General features: G+C 42.9%; 1 protein-coding gene across 1 annotated transcript in view; it reads right to left on the bottom strand.

Annotated features, from left to right (window-relative positions):
* The window catches only part of LOC111872201, a 197,699-nt gene that overhangs the window by 145,550 nt on the left and 33,028 nt on the right, over positions 1-19,121 (bottom strand). The window contains exon 5 of the mRNA XM_033754588.1: positions 18,016-18,146. Coding sequence (XP_033610479.1) covers positions 18,016-18,146 — 131 coding nt within the window. The remainder of the gene's footprint in view (positions 1-18,015; positions 18,147-19,121) is intronic.

Raw genomic sequence — 19,121 nt, 5'->3', positions numbered from 1 at the left:
TTGGTTTTCATTCTGGCGTCCATCCTAGCCAGCATTTCCATCATCTGCTGCATCTTCATCTTGTCGCAGTAAAATTCTCTGAGGCGTATTAAAGCTCGTAAAATTTCTGACACCAAATTGTCACGTGTCTTGAGATCGAATCTCGTCGGTCACGTGTGTAAGTCCTAATCCCACTTCTGACACCAGTGTAACGTGTTTCGAGTTCGAATCTCGTTGATCACGTGTGTAAGTCCAAATCCCACTTCTGACACCAGTGTAACGTGTTGGGTTACTGAAGACGCCGTAGAGATTGTTAATTGGTTTATTTAACAATCTACAAGTAACGGCTACAATTACTTATCACACAGTTGCGGGGTTTCACACTTTATAACCCTAGTCGCATAAATCTGTTAACACTGTTGCGGGGTTTCACGATTTATAACCCTATGCACAAATCAGTTCACTCTGCCTTCAGTAGTCTACACGTTTACAGTAGGGGAGCTACGTATCACTGTATCACACACTCCCAATTACACAATCACACACACGTCCGGTTCTTCTTTCCGCGACGGCTGCTATACTCCAGCTGTAGTCGGCTGACTGGAGAACTGTTGATAACACACTGGCTCGACTACTACTGAACTCTGCGACTGCTCACATTACAACTCACTCGTAGCTGCTGTGCAGTTCCCTTATATAGCCGCAGTGGTGCCTGTTGCGTGACACGTCACAGGAGTTGTTGACAGCTGCCTGGCAACCGCGATATCCCTTGGTGACGTCACTGTTGTTGACTCGCGTTGCATAGTTACCAGGATGCGGGAGATCGGCTAACTTCGCCTCCGCTCGTGACGTCACCGCGGGGAGAGTGGTGGGGTGATGACTCGCCTATTACGCTAGCGCTACGTTACCGCTACGTGCCGCTGGGGAGGTAGGGGTCAACATGTCACACTGCTCCCTCCTTAAGGCTGTTCGTCCCGAATAGCCTAACGGTGCATCCCCGTTCCTTTGCTTCGGAGGCTGTTCTTGCAGCATCTGTTCTCTGGCCGTTACAATATTATTAAAATAAGAATATAATCCTATAAAACATGCTGTAACTAATGATTTTGGTACGACTCAGAAACTGGATGTCAGATTTAACAATGAAAATCGAATTCAAGGAATTTAAAAGAAATGCAAGCACGTGGAACTGGAATATGAGAATTTTTTTTGCACCCAACATTTATGCAGGATTGTTACGTGGATCTGAACAGAACCAAATATTCTGTCTGGAAAGCCTTCCGCGTCTGAGATAGTTTCAAGTCAGGGAAGAACCTTTGAACACATAACTGAATTCTTCGGCAAAATAATTCCGCAGAACCAAAATACCTATCAGGAATCAGTTTATAAAATTCTGCAGTGGGCTCCTAAGGACTTTTCCCTATTCTGAAACTTAAGAACACGCCTGCAATTCACAATGGCTCATTTAATATAACATTCCACTTTATAGGTTCTCTGACTTCTTATAGTATTGTGCTGAGAAGAATTAAATGTCCGTGCCCTAGCTCAGGCGGCTAGTCACCGGGTTTTCTTCGGGGCGGTCTTAGTTCAATGCCTGGTAATATCGTGTGGGATTTGTGTATAGCATTGGGACAGATTGTCTGAATACTTTGATTTTCTTTGTTAATTCTCACGCCACAATATGTTTCATATTGTGGCGGTTAGAATAGTTCTTCTTTCTTTCTTTTTTCTTTCTTTCATTTTGCAACAATCGCGAGACAAGCAAATATACCAGAGTCGTTTCTAGGTAACGGCTCGGTAAACGCTTTCCCGCAGCAAAGGACAAGAATTTAACAATTGAGGTACTGTTGGAAACGGTGTCTTATACTCGGTCCTTGCGAAGGGGTTATGAAGAAGACAACTGGGGCAACTCAGCCAGAGGGTCTGCTGAAGACAGAGAAGACTTTATGTGTGCTGCAGTTACAGTGATATAGGAGTGTATGGTTCAGTGGGACTGTTCTACATAAAACGTAAGAACCTTTAAAAATGGAAACATAAATTAGAACGCAGACAATTCAGTCTGGGTCGCTTAGAAATGGATGCATAAGGACACATAGTGATGATCTTTATATATGTTATAACCAGGGACCGGATTTTGATGACTTGAAAATATTTAAAAAATGACCGAAAAATCCAGCAAAATGACCTAAAATATGACCCAAAAATGTAATATGTCAGAATATCTACTAATTATTTTAAAATGTATTTTTAATCTTTATTAACACTGAACTCATTTTTACTCGTTTAAGTTCTTCCTCGTTTTTATGTAGAAAATTAAGCAGTATTGATTGGATTTGAAGCTAAATGTTTTAATACGATTGTTTCTCTTGTGTTAGAAAGCTTATCAAATGTACATATACGNCTTTTAAGTCCGTCCTCGTTTTTATGTTGAAAATTAAGCAATACTGATTGAATTTGAAGCTAAATGTTTTAATACGATTTTTTTCTATCGTGTTAGAACGGTTATCAAATGTACATATACAGTATATATTCCAACATTTAAGTGTCGCCTCTTTCAGAGTTGCAATAGATGACAGTCAACATGCGGAGATTCTCGAAGGTGAGAGAGCGCCTCTTGTCCTACGGCACATTCTTGTGCTTGGAGAAACTCCTTTCCACATCTGCAGTTACAATGGGAGCGTACTTGAAGTGTACCAAATCACTAGCAGTAAGTTCTTCTTCAATACTGAAAGCGCTGAACGGCTCTCCAGACAGAATTCGAGAAATGCTACATAATGTCTCATAACCTGAGTTTTTATCCAGAACACTTTTCATTTTTCTTAACACCATTTTATCAATGTCCCCAGACACTATCTCCAAATCACTGGCTACTTTCTTCACCAGAGCGAGCGAATATTCTAGCGTTGCTCCTTTCTCCTGCAAGCATTGGATTCCTTCTGTCAAGGAACTGAAATTTGCCTTTATGAAGGCCAGCTGCCCTTCCATTTCGATTAACGAGTACTGTTCCTGAGCAGCTTCAGTTGCCCTCGCATCCTCCATCTTCATTGAATCTACAGTGTTCTTCACTACCTGAAAATATCGCAACAGTAAATTGCAGCATCAATCCACGTTCCCCACCTTGCGATGACAGGTTCCAGGGGCAGTGGAACACCAGGAGCCATAGACTTAAAATGCATTTTACGGGCTGGAGCCTTGACGAAAATCTTCGTCCTCGACACGAGAGCATCCACTTGAGGAAATTTTCATCTCACTTCCTCCGTCACTCCATGCAGTGCATGAGCTAGGCAAATAATGTGCACCAATTTCATATAAAACGACTTTATTGACTTGCCGGCTTTTACAATATATGGGGCTGCATCGGTCACAAAAAGCAAGACGTCGTCGTGCCGTATACCATCCGGTCACAGTAGAAACATCGACCTGTCAAAGAGTTTACAAATTGTGGAATGATTAACTGATTCTAGCACCTCACTCGTAAGCAGAAACACTTCACCTGGTCCATCCATTTCCAAGGTTCCAATGATGTTTGCCACGTAGCGAGCCTCCGCATCGCAGGTCTCATCACTTGAAACGAAAATCTACTTCCCATGCACTTTATTCCTAACCATTTCCAGGATACTGTTGTACCATTGGGAAAGGTAGTTCTTCCTGAGTGTGGGTTCATCCGTAATTGAACGACCAGTTCACTTCCAGAAAATTTTTCAGTTTTCCATTGTTCAGAGCCCAAAACGGAATATTTGCGGACGCCAGAGCACCAGACAGATGTCTGAAAAAATCCGATGACTTACTTCCACCTCCAGATGAACACTATTGCAATAACATTTGCACAGATTTCTTTTTGTTCGAAATTTGCACTGCTCGTATATGCTTGTCGCGGCCGATATGTTGCACCGTGAATCTTTTTTCTGCCTCTATTTTTGTGGCACACATCTTGCAGTATAAAATGTCACCGTCAGTTGAAAATATATCATCTCCAAACTCAGCTACAAATTGCTTTAAATGACACTATTTAGTTGGCTTTGCTTTTGACATTGTGATAAAATTAATCACTCTAGCGCAACACAGAACTAAACTATTCTCACCGAGAACCTTTCGTCAACTGTATCCTTATCCGTACGGTCAAAGGCGAGGAACTGAAGACAGAAGGAGTTTTAGTGAACAACAATGTCATATGTAGCGAGAGATTCCGACTAGAAATATGTGTAACTAAGCAAATTGCTTTGTACAAATAGCCGCAGTGTGAGTACTAATCGTCGTACCCTGTTTTTTGATATTGTCGCGTATCGGGCGTATAACGCGACAAATAACTTCACGCCGTATTTTATATAGCGAATCTTATTTCACATTCGCACCTACAATCACCCAAATTACAGATTTACGATTACTGCTATCTGCAGTATCACAAATAGTGCACTCCAAATGCCACAAGACAACTCACTGGTTGTTGGCTAACTCGGAACTAACTCGGAGGTAGCTCGAGGACTCACTCGGCGGTAGCTCCAGGACTAACTGACTGACTCAGTACAACTGACTGTGAATAGCCTTCGCTGCTCCTTATGTAGCCTTGATCGGACAATACGGAAAACGGCCACGTAATAGGCACCCTTGTTGCCTGGCGCTGTGTTGCTAGTAACGCTAGCGGTAGTAACCGCTGTTACTACCGTAACAATCCTGTTGCGTCACCGTTACGTTACCATGCGTAGGAGGGGGAGGGGAGCGTTGACTCACCCGCCGCGTCACTGCTGGGTGGGTTCTCCTTTGCGCAACATGTCACAATATGTATTGTTAACACTTCCGCGAAACGAACGGAAATGACGGGCCAGGATTGCAACCTATTATTGTATACTATGGACTTTGTAGAGAGCGCTTAGAAGAAAGAGAAAGAACACTTTGCTTAAATATTATTCACATTTCAGAAAACATATGAAGAAAAATTCCCTGAAAAGGCCAAAAATGACAAGAAATACCCTTAAAAGCCCAAAAATTTGCCAAAAAATTACCCCCAGAATTAAAAAAATGACCTTAAACCTTAAAATGTCAAAAAATGAGAAAAGATTACCTATAAAATTTACATTTCTGTAACCAGCAGCTCATATACGAAAGGTATATATTTAAGAGCATCGCATAGGGTACAAGGAAAAAAAGATGACATGTCATCAAAATCTGCACCCTGGTTATAACATTTAATAAAATTAAGATTCTTGTATTTAAGCCCCGTTCGAGTTCATGAAATATACTGGCGTCATAAACATGTAACCTTCAAAATGAATTCATTCTTCGTAACTTAATCTGTTTCCCATTAATCACCAGCAGTCTGTAATGGATTCTCTCGTGCAGTTGTTGTATGGTTGGACGTGCAAGACAAAGTGGTAGGTGGACGGAGCAGTCTTGTCGTTCCATACAAACAAATTTAGATCTCTTGCGAGTATGTCCGAAAATTACGTGGATCGCCGGTAGTTGTGTGTTTTACCGGATTGCCAGGAATTGCATGTGACGAACAGGATGTGGAGTGGAGCGAAGTCAAATCGAAGTTAGAAAAACTCAAAGTCCAGTCTGGTAGATAGGATAGATTTATTAAGTGAGTCGAACAGACGACTTACACCACTGGCTGCTGACTGTCGACTCACCTCAGGAAGAAGTTTAAAATATGCATTGGATCAAAGGAATGTGTTGTGTATTCCCACTCCTTTGGCCCAGAAATAAGCATAAAAACTAATAACCTCTACCTCCCTCTCAATTAGTGAGAACTGCTCACTAAAGCTTTGTTTATACTGTAGAAGGGCTGTCAGGTTTATAGCTGTACGTGATTTTACCCTGCAGCCATATCCAATACTAATAAGTTATCCTGTGGCATGTTAAAAGTTCGTTGTTATCGCTGGGTCTTGACAGCTTAAAATAACAGGAGGGCTTGGTTCCTGGTCCCTATGATATCCTAAAATAAGAGAGGGCTCTGTTCCTTATGACACAGTCACCATTGTTCCTAATAGAAACTTGCTACCATGATGTCCCGAAATAATGAGATAGAGAGTCCATGGAAACCGACTTATACTTGTAAATATTCGCATTTATTAATTATGACAACAACTTTTTTAAAATTAATTATTTCATAGATATCGTAAACTTTTCATATTACAATTCTTATCCCTGTGCAGGGCTCTCTACCAGTATGAGCACACGTATGAATTCCTAAGCAATAGAAAGCTATGTAACATATTTTCGTACTTTGCTGTCACCGCAAACTTGGTGAAAAGACTCTTTTCCTCACACGTGAGAAGAAACTGGTAGTTGGTTCTGTGGATCTTATGTCTCGTGCTGCGTGCCTTCTTCGCCTGTTCTGTTTATTCATAGCATATTCGTTCTCCAGAAATAGATTTAGGCGGCTGTATAAGAGTTGATTTTTAAAGTAAGTCTAAGATCTGAGACTTTCCGGAAATTAAATTCTGTAGCAATAGAGCAGGAGTGTATATCAAAACACGATCTATACTTTAGAAGCAGGTTGCGCACAGTAGCTGCGGCCTGAGTATTTCAGTTCCTATAGCGTTAACTGAAAACCTTGTGAGAACATGTCATCGCCACATCTAAACTTCAAGGAACCTCTTCAATTCTATTATCACAAATTCTTACGTCGTACATCCTACAAGAGGCAACATCTAAAGTGAAAAACTTAAACAAAAGAAACAGAAGCTTCTCCTGTTATTTTATGCAAAATATTGTGACGTGCTGCGCTATGAGGACCCCCCCTCGCCAGCCGTGACTTGCCGAGCGAAGCCGAAGTGAGCCGAGTCCAAGCACGCTTGTCCTTATGCAAAGCGAGTAAACAGCGGTTGCTAGGCAAAGTGAGTAAACAGCGGTACCCATTACGTAACACGGGGCGCCGCAGTTGCTACCTAGCCGTAAACAACTCCCAACAGCGTTGCTAGGCCATCGGCAAAAACGGCAACTAGGCAACAAAGAAGCGAGGCGTTTCCCGTTGTCCGGCTGAGGGTTTAGAAGAGAACTACACTGCCTACGAAGACAGTTGAGTTGGAATCTAGCCAGCGGAGAGTTACGAGTTCAATTGAATTGTAGTAGTCACCGAGTTCAGTTGTAACGAGTGAATCGTGATAGTGTGAAGAGAGATTTGTGTGTAGTGTTTGTAAAGTGTGGAAACCCTTAACATTGTTATAATTAATTGTAGTTACGACTTGTAGGTTGTTAAATAAACCAATTAACAATCTTAACGGCGTCTTCAATGGCAAAACACGTTACAATATCAACAAATAGTTATTGAAACCTATATGTAATTTGGCAAAATACGAACAGGTGTCTTAAAAGATTACTATACCCACCAGAGATCAAATACTTCTTTTCGAACTCTCATTAGCTTTACAAAACGATAGGCACTAAAATATAAATTAAAATACGTTTCCATTTATGAACAAAGACGGCGAATATTGAATTATACTATCGCGCTTTACTGTTACTATACTTGTCTTTTAAGTTTGTTTTATAAAGACGCTCTCGAGGATATACGTATAGCGTCGATGATAGGGTGATTAATGTATATTGTCACGTGAAGGGGTGACTCTGGACTAGGTTTTTGATTGGAGATTGGACTTATTGATCATTTTTCCACAATAACACTTAATTACAGCGCTCTCACTGATTTCCACACTTCAACAAATATTTTGCGACCCGCAGTGTTTTCACTAGTAACTGCCTGGTAACTGCATCTAACTGAAGCTAGTCCTTTGCTTCCGGGTTCATGTCCTCTCTGAACGGTGGCCTCCAAACTGTCTCTTTCCTTCACAGACTCCCATAAAGAACTGGCTCGGTTCAGAGTAAGAATCACTTTACGACGGGCGGTTTACCAACAGTCAGTTCGTCTTGGCCTTGAGACTCACGGTCATGGCTCATGACCACATTTTACTGTCTCAGGTTCGAGACTCACTAAACATGGAGATCAGTTCTCAGTATTTATATTACTCAGGAACATGGTGTCCCAGTTATACCCCCAGGCAGTGGGTTCCCTTTCCGTCACCTTTCATAACTTGCAGGGTTACGGTGGAGGCACTTGACCCCTCCTCCATATGGGATTCGTAATATCAATTACTCTTTTAAGTTATAGGCCCTGCATATGACATAATCACTTTGGTATCACTTGTGTTTGATCACAATGAGCATGGCAGGATTTTGAAGTTGTTATATACAGAGTGTTTCACGACTTTAGGGTTTAACTGCAGGAGGTGATTTCCTAGGTTTTTGTGATCAAAAACTTTCAGATAAACGTGTGTCCGATTTTGGACGGTTACGGAGTTATGACCGTTTTTTCATTCCCGTACACGCCCTCGTATGAACCGCGTCAGTCAGCTGGCAGGTCGCTATTTTTAGCCAGCTACAGACAGAGAGTTCTCGTTATTTCGACACTTGAGAGATACCTAAGGCGTGGTGTGTTGGTATGTCCGCCGCGGTTCACAACCGAGCGGCAGCCTGTGTTGCGGCCGGCGGTGGCATTTTCGAAAATCAGCTTTAAGCACCAATAAATTCAAATTAAAGGTAATTTCACGAAGTTAACTTTACATTCATACTTCAAATGTATCATGTATTATGCTGGTTTATTATGTTGTTCCGTTTATTGTCAGTAATCGTTACCTTCTATTCTGAGTTTAAAACGGTCATAACTGCGTAACCGTCCAAAATCGGACACATGTTTATATGCACTCTCTTGATCACAAAGACCTAGGAAATCACCCCCTGCAGTAATGCTCTAAAGTCGTGAAACACCCTGTATGTACTCCACTGAAGTAAATCGGTTTACCAAATGTACATTTTTGTTTCCCTCATATACCTGTCCTTATGTTAATTTACTGAAGATAATCCTAACAGATTTTATATTGTAAATCGTTTTGCAAATGTCGTACTAGTGAATCAGAAATATTTCTTTAAATGTTTCCCACAAGCAGATATTTTTAAAATACAGGTCACGTGTTAGAGTGTCTCTCGACTGTGTTTCGGATTGGATATCGGATCTATTGACCACTTACGGATCGCCACCACAAGCAACAACCGCACATGTACAATACAGACCTTTATAGAGGAATGAATGACTTTAAGGGGAATTACCAACCTAGAAGTAAGTTATTGGAGGATGAGAATGGTGATCTGCTTGCAGATTCCCACAACATTTTGAAAAGGTGGAGGAACTACTTCTCTCAGTCATTTAATGTATATGGGGACAATGATATAAGGCAGATAGAAATCCATACAGCTGAGCCGTTAGTACCTGATCCGAGCCCTTTTGAGGTTGAAAGTGCTATTGCAAAATTGAAAAGGTATAAATCGCCAGGTAGTGATCAAATTCCGGCAGAACTTATTCAAGCAGGAGGCGAAATATTAGGTTCTAAGATCCATAAGCTAATTACTTCTATTTGGCATAAGGAAACATTGCCCGATCAGTGGAAGAGTCTGTTATTGTACCAGTTCGCAAGAAGGGTGATAAGACTGAATGTAGTAATCATCGGGGGATATCACTGCTATCAACTTCATGCAGAATTTTATCCAATATTTTTCTATCAGAGTTAAGTCCATACATAGATGAAATTATTGGGAATTATCAGTGTGGGTTTCGACATAACAGATCAACTACAGATCAGATCTTTTGCATTCGTCAGATATTGGAGAACAAATGGGAGTACGATGAGACAGTACATCAGCTATTCATAGACTTCAAGAAAGCCTATGATTCAGTTAGGAGGGAAGTACAGTGTGTTCCGTTCAAACCTCCCACATTTTAATCAATCATTGCGAACAAATTGTGATAAATTATGGATTATAAATAACACTAGGTGAAAGATAAACTCAAAGAATTGTATTTACATGTTCCTGTATCTGGCCGCGTATACCTTGACATGTTAGAACAATTCCTGTATCCCCAGGTAGCCGAACTGCAACCTAACATAATCTTCCAACAAGATGGACCCCCCCCATATTGGGGTCTGGATGTTCGGAGGTCCCTTAAACCCACCTTCCAAGATCGCTGGATTGGTCGAGGGGGACCAATTCCGTGGCCACCACGTTCACCGGACCTCACTCCGCTCGATTTCTTCCTCTGGGGTTACGTGAAGGACCGTGTGTTCGTGCCTCCAGTGAATGACCTCCCACATTTAAGAGCCCATATCTATGGAACGATTGCTAGTGTACCAATGGACATGTTGGAAAAAACGTGGCAAGAAACTGAATACAGATTGGATACTGTTCGTGCTACAAATGGTGCACATGTAGAAGTTTATTAGCGTGCCAAATGAATTTTTTTTAGTTATTCTTTTATTTGCTATAGCTTCATTTTCCTACCATTCATACTTTCTGTTCTAAGATCTGATAAAATGTGTGAGTTTTGATGAACACCCTATATTGTACAATATTATGATAGAGTCTGGTGTACTCATGAAACTAGTTAGGCTGATTAAAATGTGTCTAAACGAAACATATAATAAAGTCCACATATGGTACAATAGGCCAGAAGTGGCCGCAGTACAAGGGACTTAGTCACACCCCACTAGCAATAAAAAAAGTTGAAGAAAGCAGTCTTCTGGGATTTGGCACTGTGTATAATGGAGGCGATACGTTCCTCCGAAACGTCGGTTAACACCACATATACACGGTGCCAAATCCCACAAGATTGCTTTCTTCATAGTCACCGCCGTGAAACCCTCAAATCTTACATAGTGTTCCTCTATGGGGAGGCTACTCAACGACACATTCGACTACTGGAGACGCTACGAACCAAGAAGACTAAACTACTCTGTACTCTTCCCTTCCTTCTTAGTTGCAGAGACCAAAACACCATCCCTCGTTTCCTTCAGTTCTGTTGTATATGCGTTATTATTGTATAAGAACTATTTCATTTGGTAAAGGTGTTGTATACGCTATGTTATTTCATTTGCATTTACTCTTAATAGAAATGTAACAGAAATGGTAGCGACACATGAGGAAGCAAGCATGCAGTCGAGATAACCAAGGGGGTCAGATGCGTGACCTCCGTCTTAGGCAGCTGTGCGGCTGCTAAAAGATCACGTACAAAATAGGGTCCAGGGAGCGTAGCCCACACAAAAAAGAGGCGAGATATAAGCAAGCAAACTAACAGAGCCCTGCTCTGAAATATTCCTTATGACTGGTGGTGTTATTAAAACAAAGAATGAAAACACAGTCTGATGCAGACGGAGCGAGAGACTAGTCGTTGACCGAGATAGCGGCTAGGTAGAGCCAAGACAGCCTTCCCTCCCTGGAACCCTAGCTATCAGTCCTCAGGTGTAGCGTACATGTGTAATCTACAGAAATTGGTTAATAAACTCAATTTGCTGATTACACCACTCTTGTCGGATCAAACGATCTTCCTCTGTCAACCCGCATACCCAGCGATTTCCACGCGCGCCCAGCCTAGGGAGCACCAGACCTAGACCTGACTTGTGCGCTGGTAACATCCACGATACGCCAGCGCCGGACATCCAGCGAGGAACTTCGGGATACAACAGTTCAAACACCATATAAATTCTGACGCTGCCGACAGAATCTATAGACGCACGAGCTTCTGTTTGCTCCGTGAACGCAACCACCACACCAGGCGGGAGCTGGACGTTGTATCCAGAGAACTGTTTAAATTACACCTGCGCTTGACCCAGGACTTGTCTGCCGATGACTGGGACCTGATCGACCGCATCACTAGTGAGAAGGCTTTACGCATTGCTGATGACGTAAGAGCCAGGCACTGCAAGAAGTTTCAACGTTTGCATGAGGCCCAGCACCCATCCGGCCCAACTGACAGCAAGAAGACAGTGGTCAACCTGAGTGATGTGCCATTTGTAATGAAGGAGCATAAAGAAGGTATATGATGGAGTACAAAGGTGTACTGAGTGTAATCAAGTGTATGTAACGAATGTACTATATTCAATTATTGATATATGTCACGAAAGAAATATTGCAATGAAAAGTATGACTAAGTAGCAAAACTATAGGGTTACTGAATGGATACAGTAACACCTGTTATTAGTCACCACTATAATCACTAGAATTGAAAGAACCCCTCTAAAGTTCAATCAAACGCAACATTTTGTATAATAAAATAAATGTAAGAATCATGTATGGAACCAGTCTAGACATGTTACTAATAAAAGCTCTTATCTTAGTCACCCGCAGGGGACAGATGACATCATGACCCTGATGTCGATGCGAGGGAGTAAACAGTCGCCATAGCCAATTAAATTGACAAAGGCGACCATATCAAAGTCTGGAAGTAGGATTTGTAACATGTCGTGACAAGTGTGTGTTGTAGGTCTAAACTGGGAAGAGGCGCTGACTCACGTCCACGCGCACAGATGTTTGGTAGACGCAATGAGTGGACTTCGTCCAAGCCAACGCCCAGATTGGTCCTATAAATACATGAGTATTGTAGCTCCAAGTATCATACCTTTGATCACTCTTCAGACGGCGAAGCTCTGCCGGTTTGCGGTCCGAGCTTTTACTCTGTAAACTTCCCTATCTTCTGCTGGAAGTTGGTGTTGTATTGCAATTGTAATTACTTAACATCAGTGTGTATTCAGAACACCATATTAAATAACATTCTTATATTCTGCAACCAAAAGACTTAGATCTTTTGCGTACCCGATAAAAGTATCCTAAAATTCTACGAGAGATTTCTCTCCGGTGACTTCACCACCTCTTCACCGGCGGCAACGACATCAGCGAGAAAAGTCTACTCTCATTACTTCATTACAAACTTCATTACACATTGGATGAAGCGGCTTTCTCGGCCCTGAGCAAGGGCCTCAACTTTGTTGTGGCTCCGAAGTCCGTTCCCGTCAAGGATATCCTGTGCGGGTTGGAGAAGGTGATAGTGGCCCTGCCTGTAGAGACTGCGGAGGAGATCCGACAGGAGACGGTCAGGATTCCGAAAAACTCCCGCAAACCCAAGGACAACCTGACCGGTGCTGAGAGAAGAGCCCTTCGGTGCTTAAAAGCCAATGAGGGGCTCACCGTTCTTCCGGCTGACAAGGGTAATGCGGCCGTGGTACTGGATACGTCCGACTACAACCGAAAGATCGTCGCTCTCTTGGAAGATAAGGCCTACAGGAAGTTGAAGGATCCTACTGATGCCATAGAGGGGAAGAGTGTCCATCTCCTGGAAAAGTCCCCGATTGCTGAGGAGGTCTGCCAACAGCTACGACCTCAAAGTTCCAGGCCACCTAGACTCTACGGCTTGCCGAAAATCCACAAGCCTGACGTTCCACTAAGGCCTATTGTGAGCACCATTGGCTCTCGCACCTATCGCCTGGCCAAACACTTGGCTGGCCTACTGAGCACATACACTGACAACTGTCCACACCACGTAAGTAACTCCATGGAATTTGTCCACACATTGGACTCTCTCCATGTTGATCCCCACGACATAATGGTCAGTTTCGATGTGGTGTCACTCTCCACCAGGGTACCTATAAAGGATACGATGGATCCACTAGGAGGACATTTCGAAGAAGACATCTTGAGACTCTTCCGCCATTTCCTGACCACTTCATATTTCAGCTTCAATGGCCAGTTCTATGAACAAACCGATGGCGTGGCGATGGGCTCGCCACTCTCTCCGGTCATCTCTAACCTCTGTATGGAGGACTTCGAGATGAGGGCACTTGACTTGGTCCTACACAAGCCCCGCTGCTGGTTTCGCTACGTGGACGACACCTTCGTCATCTGGCCACACGGTCCCGACAAGCTCAAGGACTCCCTGAACCACCTAAATAGTATCCAGCAGCGCATCCAGTTCACAATGGAAGCTGAAACTGAAGGCCACCTCCCCTTCCTCGAAATAGATATTTACAGGAGAACCGACGGTTCCCTGGGCCATAGAGTGTACCGCAAATCCACCCATATAAACCTATACCTTAACGCTGCGTCCCACCACCACCCTTCCAACAAGCAAGCTGCACTTTCCACATTGGTGCACAGGGCTAGAGCTCTTTGTGATCAAGACAGCCTACATGCGGAATTGGTGTTCCTGGGGGATGTATTCAGGCAGAACAGATACAACAACCGGCAGATCCACAGAGTTCTGAACCGTCGGCCCGACATCAGCCGGCCTGAAGACAAACCGGGCTCAATTGCCTTCGTTCCCTATGTCGGGACCATATTCAACCGTATCAGCAGAGTGCTGTCCCGACACAACGTCAAAGCAGTGGGTCTGCCTCCATACAAATTATCCAATTCCCTCCGGCCGGTTAAAGACAGCTTGGGCCTAAGGACACCGGGTGTAGACAGTATCCCATGCGAGTGCGGGAATGTCTGTATTGGCCAGACAGGCCGCTCCGTGGACATGAGGTTGAAGGAGCATCAGCGGCACATCCGTCTCGAACAACCGGACAAGTCGGCCGTAGCTGAACACAGCATCGATCTGGGACACCGCATTCAGCTTCAGAATACCTCCATCCTCNCCCCCCCCCCATACTACTGTTTCACTTGAATACTTGACCTTCCCCCCTTCCTTCTCTGCTCAAACATAGCTGTGTATATTTCCAACGCCAGTCTGCTTTTACCGGTTCTCACGGTCTCTTCGCTTGCAGATTTCTTATATATTTTTTCTTCTACCCTGAAGATGGAGGCGATACGTTCCTCCGAAACGTCGGTTAACACCACATATACACGGTGCCAAAAAAGAAGACTGCTTTCTTCATAGTCACCGCCGTGAAAACCTCAAATCTTACAATAAAAATTTAATATAGATAAATATTTGCCTGATAATTTTCCTCCTATATAAAGCAAGGAAATGCTTTATCGCCACTCTTTTTCAATTTTGCTTTAGAATATGCCATTAAGGAAGCCCAGGAAAACAAGGTGGGACTGAAATAAACGGGACATATCGTCAGTTGGTTTGTGCTGATGATGTGAATCTACTGGGTGATGATATAGATACAATAAAGAAATCACTATACTAAAAAAACTATCTCTTTGCCTTAATTTCGCAAGCGAACTATATCGACCGAGCGACCACCGCTTGTCGGCGAAGTTAGTGCCAACTGTAGCGGATACAGGATGTCACGTGGTCAGTGCAACGAATGCCCATGGCCGTTAATTTCGGTTTTCTAGACCGAAGCTGCTAATTTTCCAATCAAGTAGTTCCTCAATTATCTTCACGAGGCTGAGTGGACTCTGTTCCAGATCCGCTACTTCTCAGAAAATCTGGTAGCGCCGGAAATCGTAACTAGGACTTCTGCATCGATAGCCAGGAACTCTGATCACTAGACCACTAGACCACAGGGGCAGTTCATATATAAAAAATAACAACAGAGAAAACTAAATATATTGTAACGTGTCTTGCGTTACTGAATACGCCGTAGAGATCGTTAATTGGTTTATTGAACAATCTACAACTATCGGCTACAATTAATTATCACACAGTTGCGGGGTTTCACACTTTATAACCCTAATCGCATTAATCTGTTAACACTGTTGCGGGGTTTCACACTTTATAACCCTATGCGCAAATCAGCTCACTCTGTCTTCAGTAGTCTACACGTTTACAGTAGGGGAGCTATGTATCACTGTATCACACACTCCCAATTACACAATCACACACACGTCCGGTTCTTCTTTCCGCGACGGCTGCTATACTCCAACTTGTAGTCGGCTGACTGGAGAACTGTTGATAACACACTCGGCGACTGTCACTTTATAACTCTCCTCGGCGACTGTTACTTTACAACTCGGTGGCTGTCACAGTACAACTCGACTCGGCGATGGCCAGATTACAACTCGGCGACTGCCCACATTCCAACTCGGTGGCTGTCACAGTACAACTGACTGGTAGCTGCTGTGCGGTTCCCTTATATATCCGCAGTGGTGCCTGTTGCGGGCCACGTCACAGTGGGAAGCGGTTCCGCGTTACCGTGGCGTCACCGCGCGTGGCGCGTTATGGGAGCTCGGCTATCTTCGGCTCCGCTCGGCTCACTTCGGCTCCGCTCGTGACGTCACCGCGGGAGAGTGGCGGGTGACGATTCGCCTATTACGCGAGCGCTACTTTACCGCTACGTTCCGCTGGGGAGGTAGGGGTCAACATGTCACAATATGTTGCTATCTCGTCGCCAAAATGCAGGACAAAATCATGACATAAAATAGGTAACAGAAGTTTTGAAAATGTGGCACAATTCAGATATTTGGGAACGACGATAACAAATCAAAACCTGATTCAGGAGGAAAATAAGAGGAGATTGAACTCGGTTAATGCTTGCTACCATTCAATCCAGAACCTTTAGTCTTCTCGTCTGCTATCAAAAGCATAAAAATTAGAATATACGAAACTATAATTTTGTCTGTGGTTCTGTACAGGTGTGAAACTTGGTGTCTGTCATTAATGTAGGAATATAGACTGAGGGTATTTGAAAACAGGGTGATGAGAATAATTGGATCGAAGAGAAATGAAGTGACAGGAGGTTGGAGAAAACTGCATAATGAGGAGCTTCATAACTTGTATTCTTCTCCAAGTATAATTAGAATCATCAAGTCAAGGATTATGAGGCGGGCAGGGCATGTAGCACGAATGGGAGAGAAGAATGCATATAGAATACTGGTGAGAAAGCGAGAAGGAAAACCAAGACGCATTTGGGTGAAAATATTAAAATGGATCTTAGAGAGATATAATGGGATTGACATGGATTGGATTGATCTGACTCAGGATAGGGATCATTGGAGGGCTCTTGTGAACACGGCAATAAACTTTCGTGTTCAAGAAAATGCTAGGAAATTCTTGAGTAACTGAACAATTGGCGGCTTCTCAAAGAGTGAGTTAGGAATATACATAACATTTTCCGATGTTTAGGTTCTGTTTGTGTGGCTTGTGATATTATAGAGCAACAAGATGTGTGAGAAGCCCATAGAACACTTATTTTTCGTCAAAATTAATATCAATGTCATGAATATAAAATTACAAATATGCATTTCGTACAGAACCTGGTTGCCAGAATGACGTAACAGAACACTCTCTGACCTACTGCCCAGCTGATTCAAATTGACGATGACACGAGCAACATACTACTGATGAATAAGACAGGACATCTCATAAATTTACTGTTACCTTACTGGAGCCTGAAAGCTGCCCAGGTCACTGTCCCATTTGTTGGAGGAGAAAAGTCTTGAGCAGATAAATATCCTCATAAAACTTATAACTTCCGTAGACTAAATTGATTGACAAAATTGACAGAAATTTTCGAAACATACAAATACTAAAATTATTTAGGATACCAGGAAATTAATGAAAATAGATGAGGCCTGTTAAGCAGAAGCTGAAAGTGTTCTGAGCTTAGTGATGGCATAATGCTGACAGCATATATGTGTTATTATCTGAGAACAACATACTTCTTATCGAATGGCTGTGATTTCTTTCTATAAATCTTTCGCCAGATTTGTGATGCATTCGTGAGATGGTGGTTATGATGAGGGCGTAACAAAACCACACAGACAGTGTTGTCAGACCGCTATCTAGAGCCTACTTTATTTTCGGGCTACAAATCTATTCCGGAAGACCGAATGAACTTGCACTAAAGAATCAGAGCCTACGTCTTAAATCTACTCGCGTCTTAGCATTCTTCTCGTTTTGCGACAGTTTTATGTAATTAAAGGAGAACAATTTTCAGTATGCTATCTTCTTGTTCCAGACCCTTGAGGGTAGCGTTCCTTAACTTTCTGTGACTTTCAACATGTGGATCGTGAGTCTTCTCCTATTGGGCAACAGTCTTATAGTATAATGCTGGAAGAGTTGCAAACCCGTTGTCCAGTAGACTGCGAGTCTCCATACATTACATTTTATGAAGTGCAACAGGATTTCGATATTCGACATTTGTTTAAAAGCAGAGAGGTTTACAGGAATTAATAGCAACTTATAACAAAAATTTAAAAGATCTCAGGGCTGAAGGAAACCTACACTAAGTTCCGGTTATAACTGCATGTTTACGTGGGCCTGCACATTTACCTGGGCAGAACCAGTAGCAGGGCAGTGCTATTACTATACTGGGTTCAACTTACCTTTCGGGTGTAAAGTCTGTGACATATGCAGGGTGATGACAATGAGCAGAACAGCAGTAAGGAAGATGGAGGCGGCGAACACGCTCACAACAGCCACCATCTTGCGACGCTCCTGCACGGCAGCCCGGTCTCTATGATCAAGTGCATTTAAGTGTCAACAGTTGATTTGCTTTGTACATCTGGAGAAAATTGTGAGACAGAATTGGAAGGATATGCAATACCTAGACGGAGAGTTAGCAGCTTCTCACTGCGGCGGCCAGGGGTCGAGCCCAGGTCATGTGATTTTGACTTCGTGGTGGCCAAAATGACACTAGGCCAAATTTTCTCCGAGTACTACGAGATTCCCTGCAAATACACTTACCCATTCCACCAACTGCTCCAAAATCATGCGGTCACGTGACGCTGCATAGTCTCGACACTGAAAGCGTCCTTACAAATCATAGCGACCATGATTCTGTATATAAAAGTAAGATTTGGGAAGCTAACAGCAAAATGCATAGGACACGTTTATGAAGACGTACTTCAGCAAAATCAATAGGATCTGTAATGAAACATTCTAAAAGGCCACAAGTCCACAGGAATGAAGAGCATATACACAATTTTGGGAAAATTACTTTAATTATTTCCGGAAGTTGCTTTCAGGAGAAGTGTGTTAGCAACGTCTCTGGTCTTTATAAAACTGAAATATAATTACGATATAATTACAATTAACATAATATACGGGAATATTATCCACAAGGGGCCATTATTTTATTTCAGAATCTGTGTATCATATTTTTTTCCTTGGCACTACAGCCCCAGTGGGCCTAAGGCTACCTCCATGAACTTGCATCATATCTAGGTAGGTAATATTTGAGATTTTCACAGCCGTGACTATGAAGAATGTCGTCTTCTGGGATGTGGCGCCGTGTAGATCTGGTGTGAACCGACGTTTCTGAGGACCATATCGCCTCAAATTTTAGGGTAGAAATATTCTCAAGAGAAGAACTAGACTGAGAGGTGGCTGAAACTGAGCCGCCGGGATATCATCTGAGTGAACTGTCGTATGTGTTTGCAAACAAGACACGCGCCTACAGACACGTGTGGGGGGGCATTTCCAGAATTTG

This window comes from Cryptotermes secundus, unplaced genomic scaffold, assembly GCF_002891405.2.
Source record: "Cryptotermes secundus unplaced genomic scaffold, Csec_1.0 scaffold647, whole genome shotgun sequence".
In the NCBI taxonomy this organism is placed as follows: Eukaryota; Metazoa; Arthropoda; class Insecta; order Blattodea; family Kalotermitidae; genus Cryptotermes; species Cryptotermes secundus.
The sequence above is the reverse complement of the archived record's forward strand: the minus strand, read 5'-3'. Positions and strand labels throughout refer to the sequence as shown.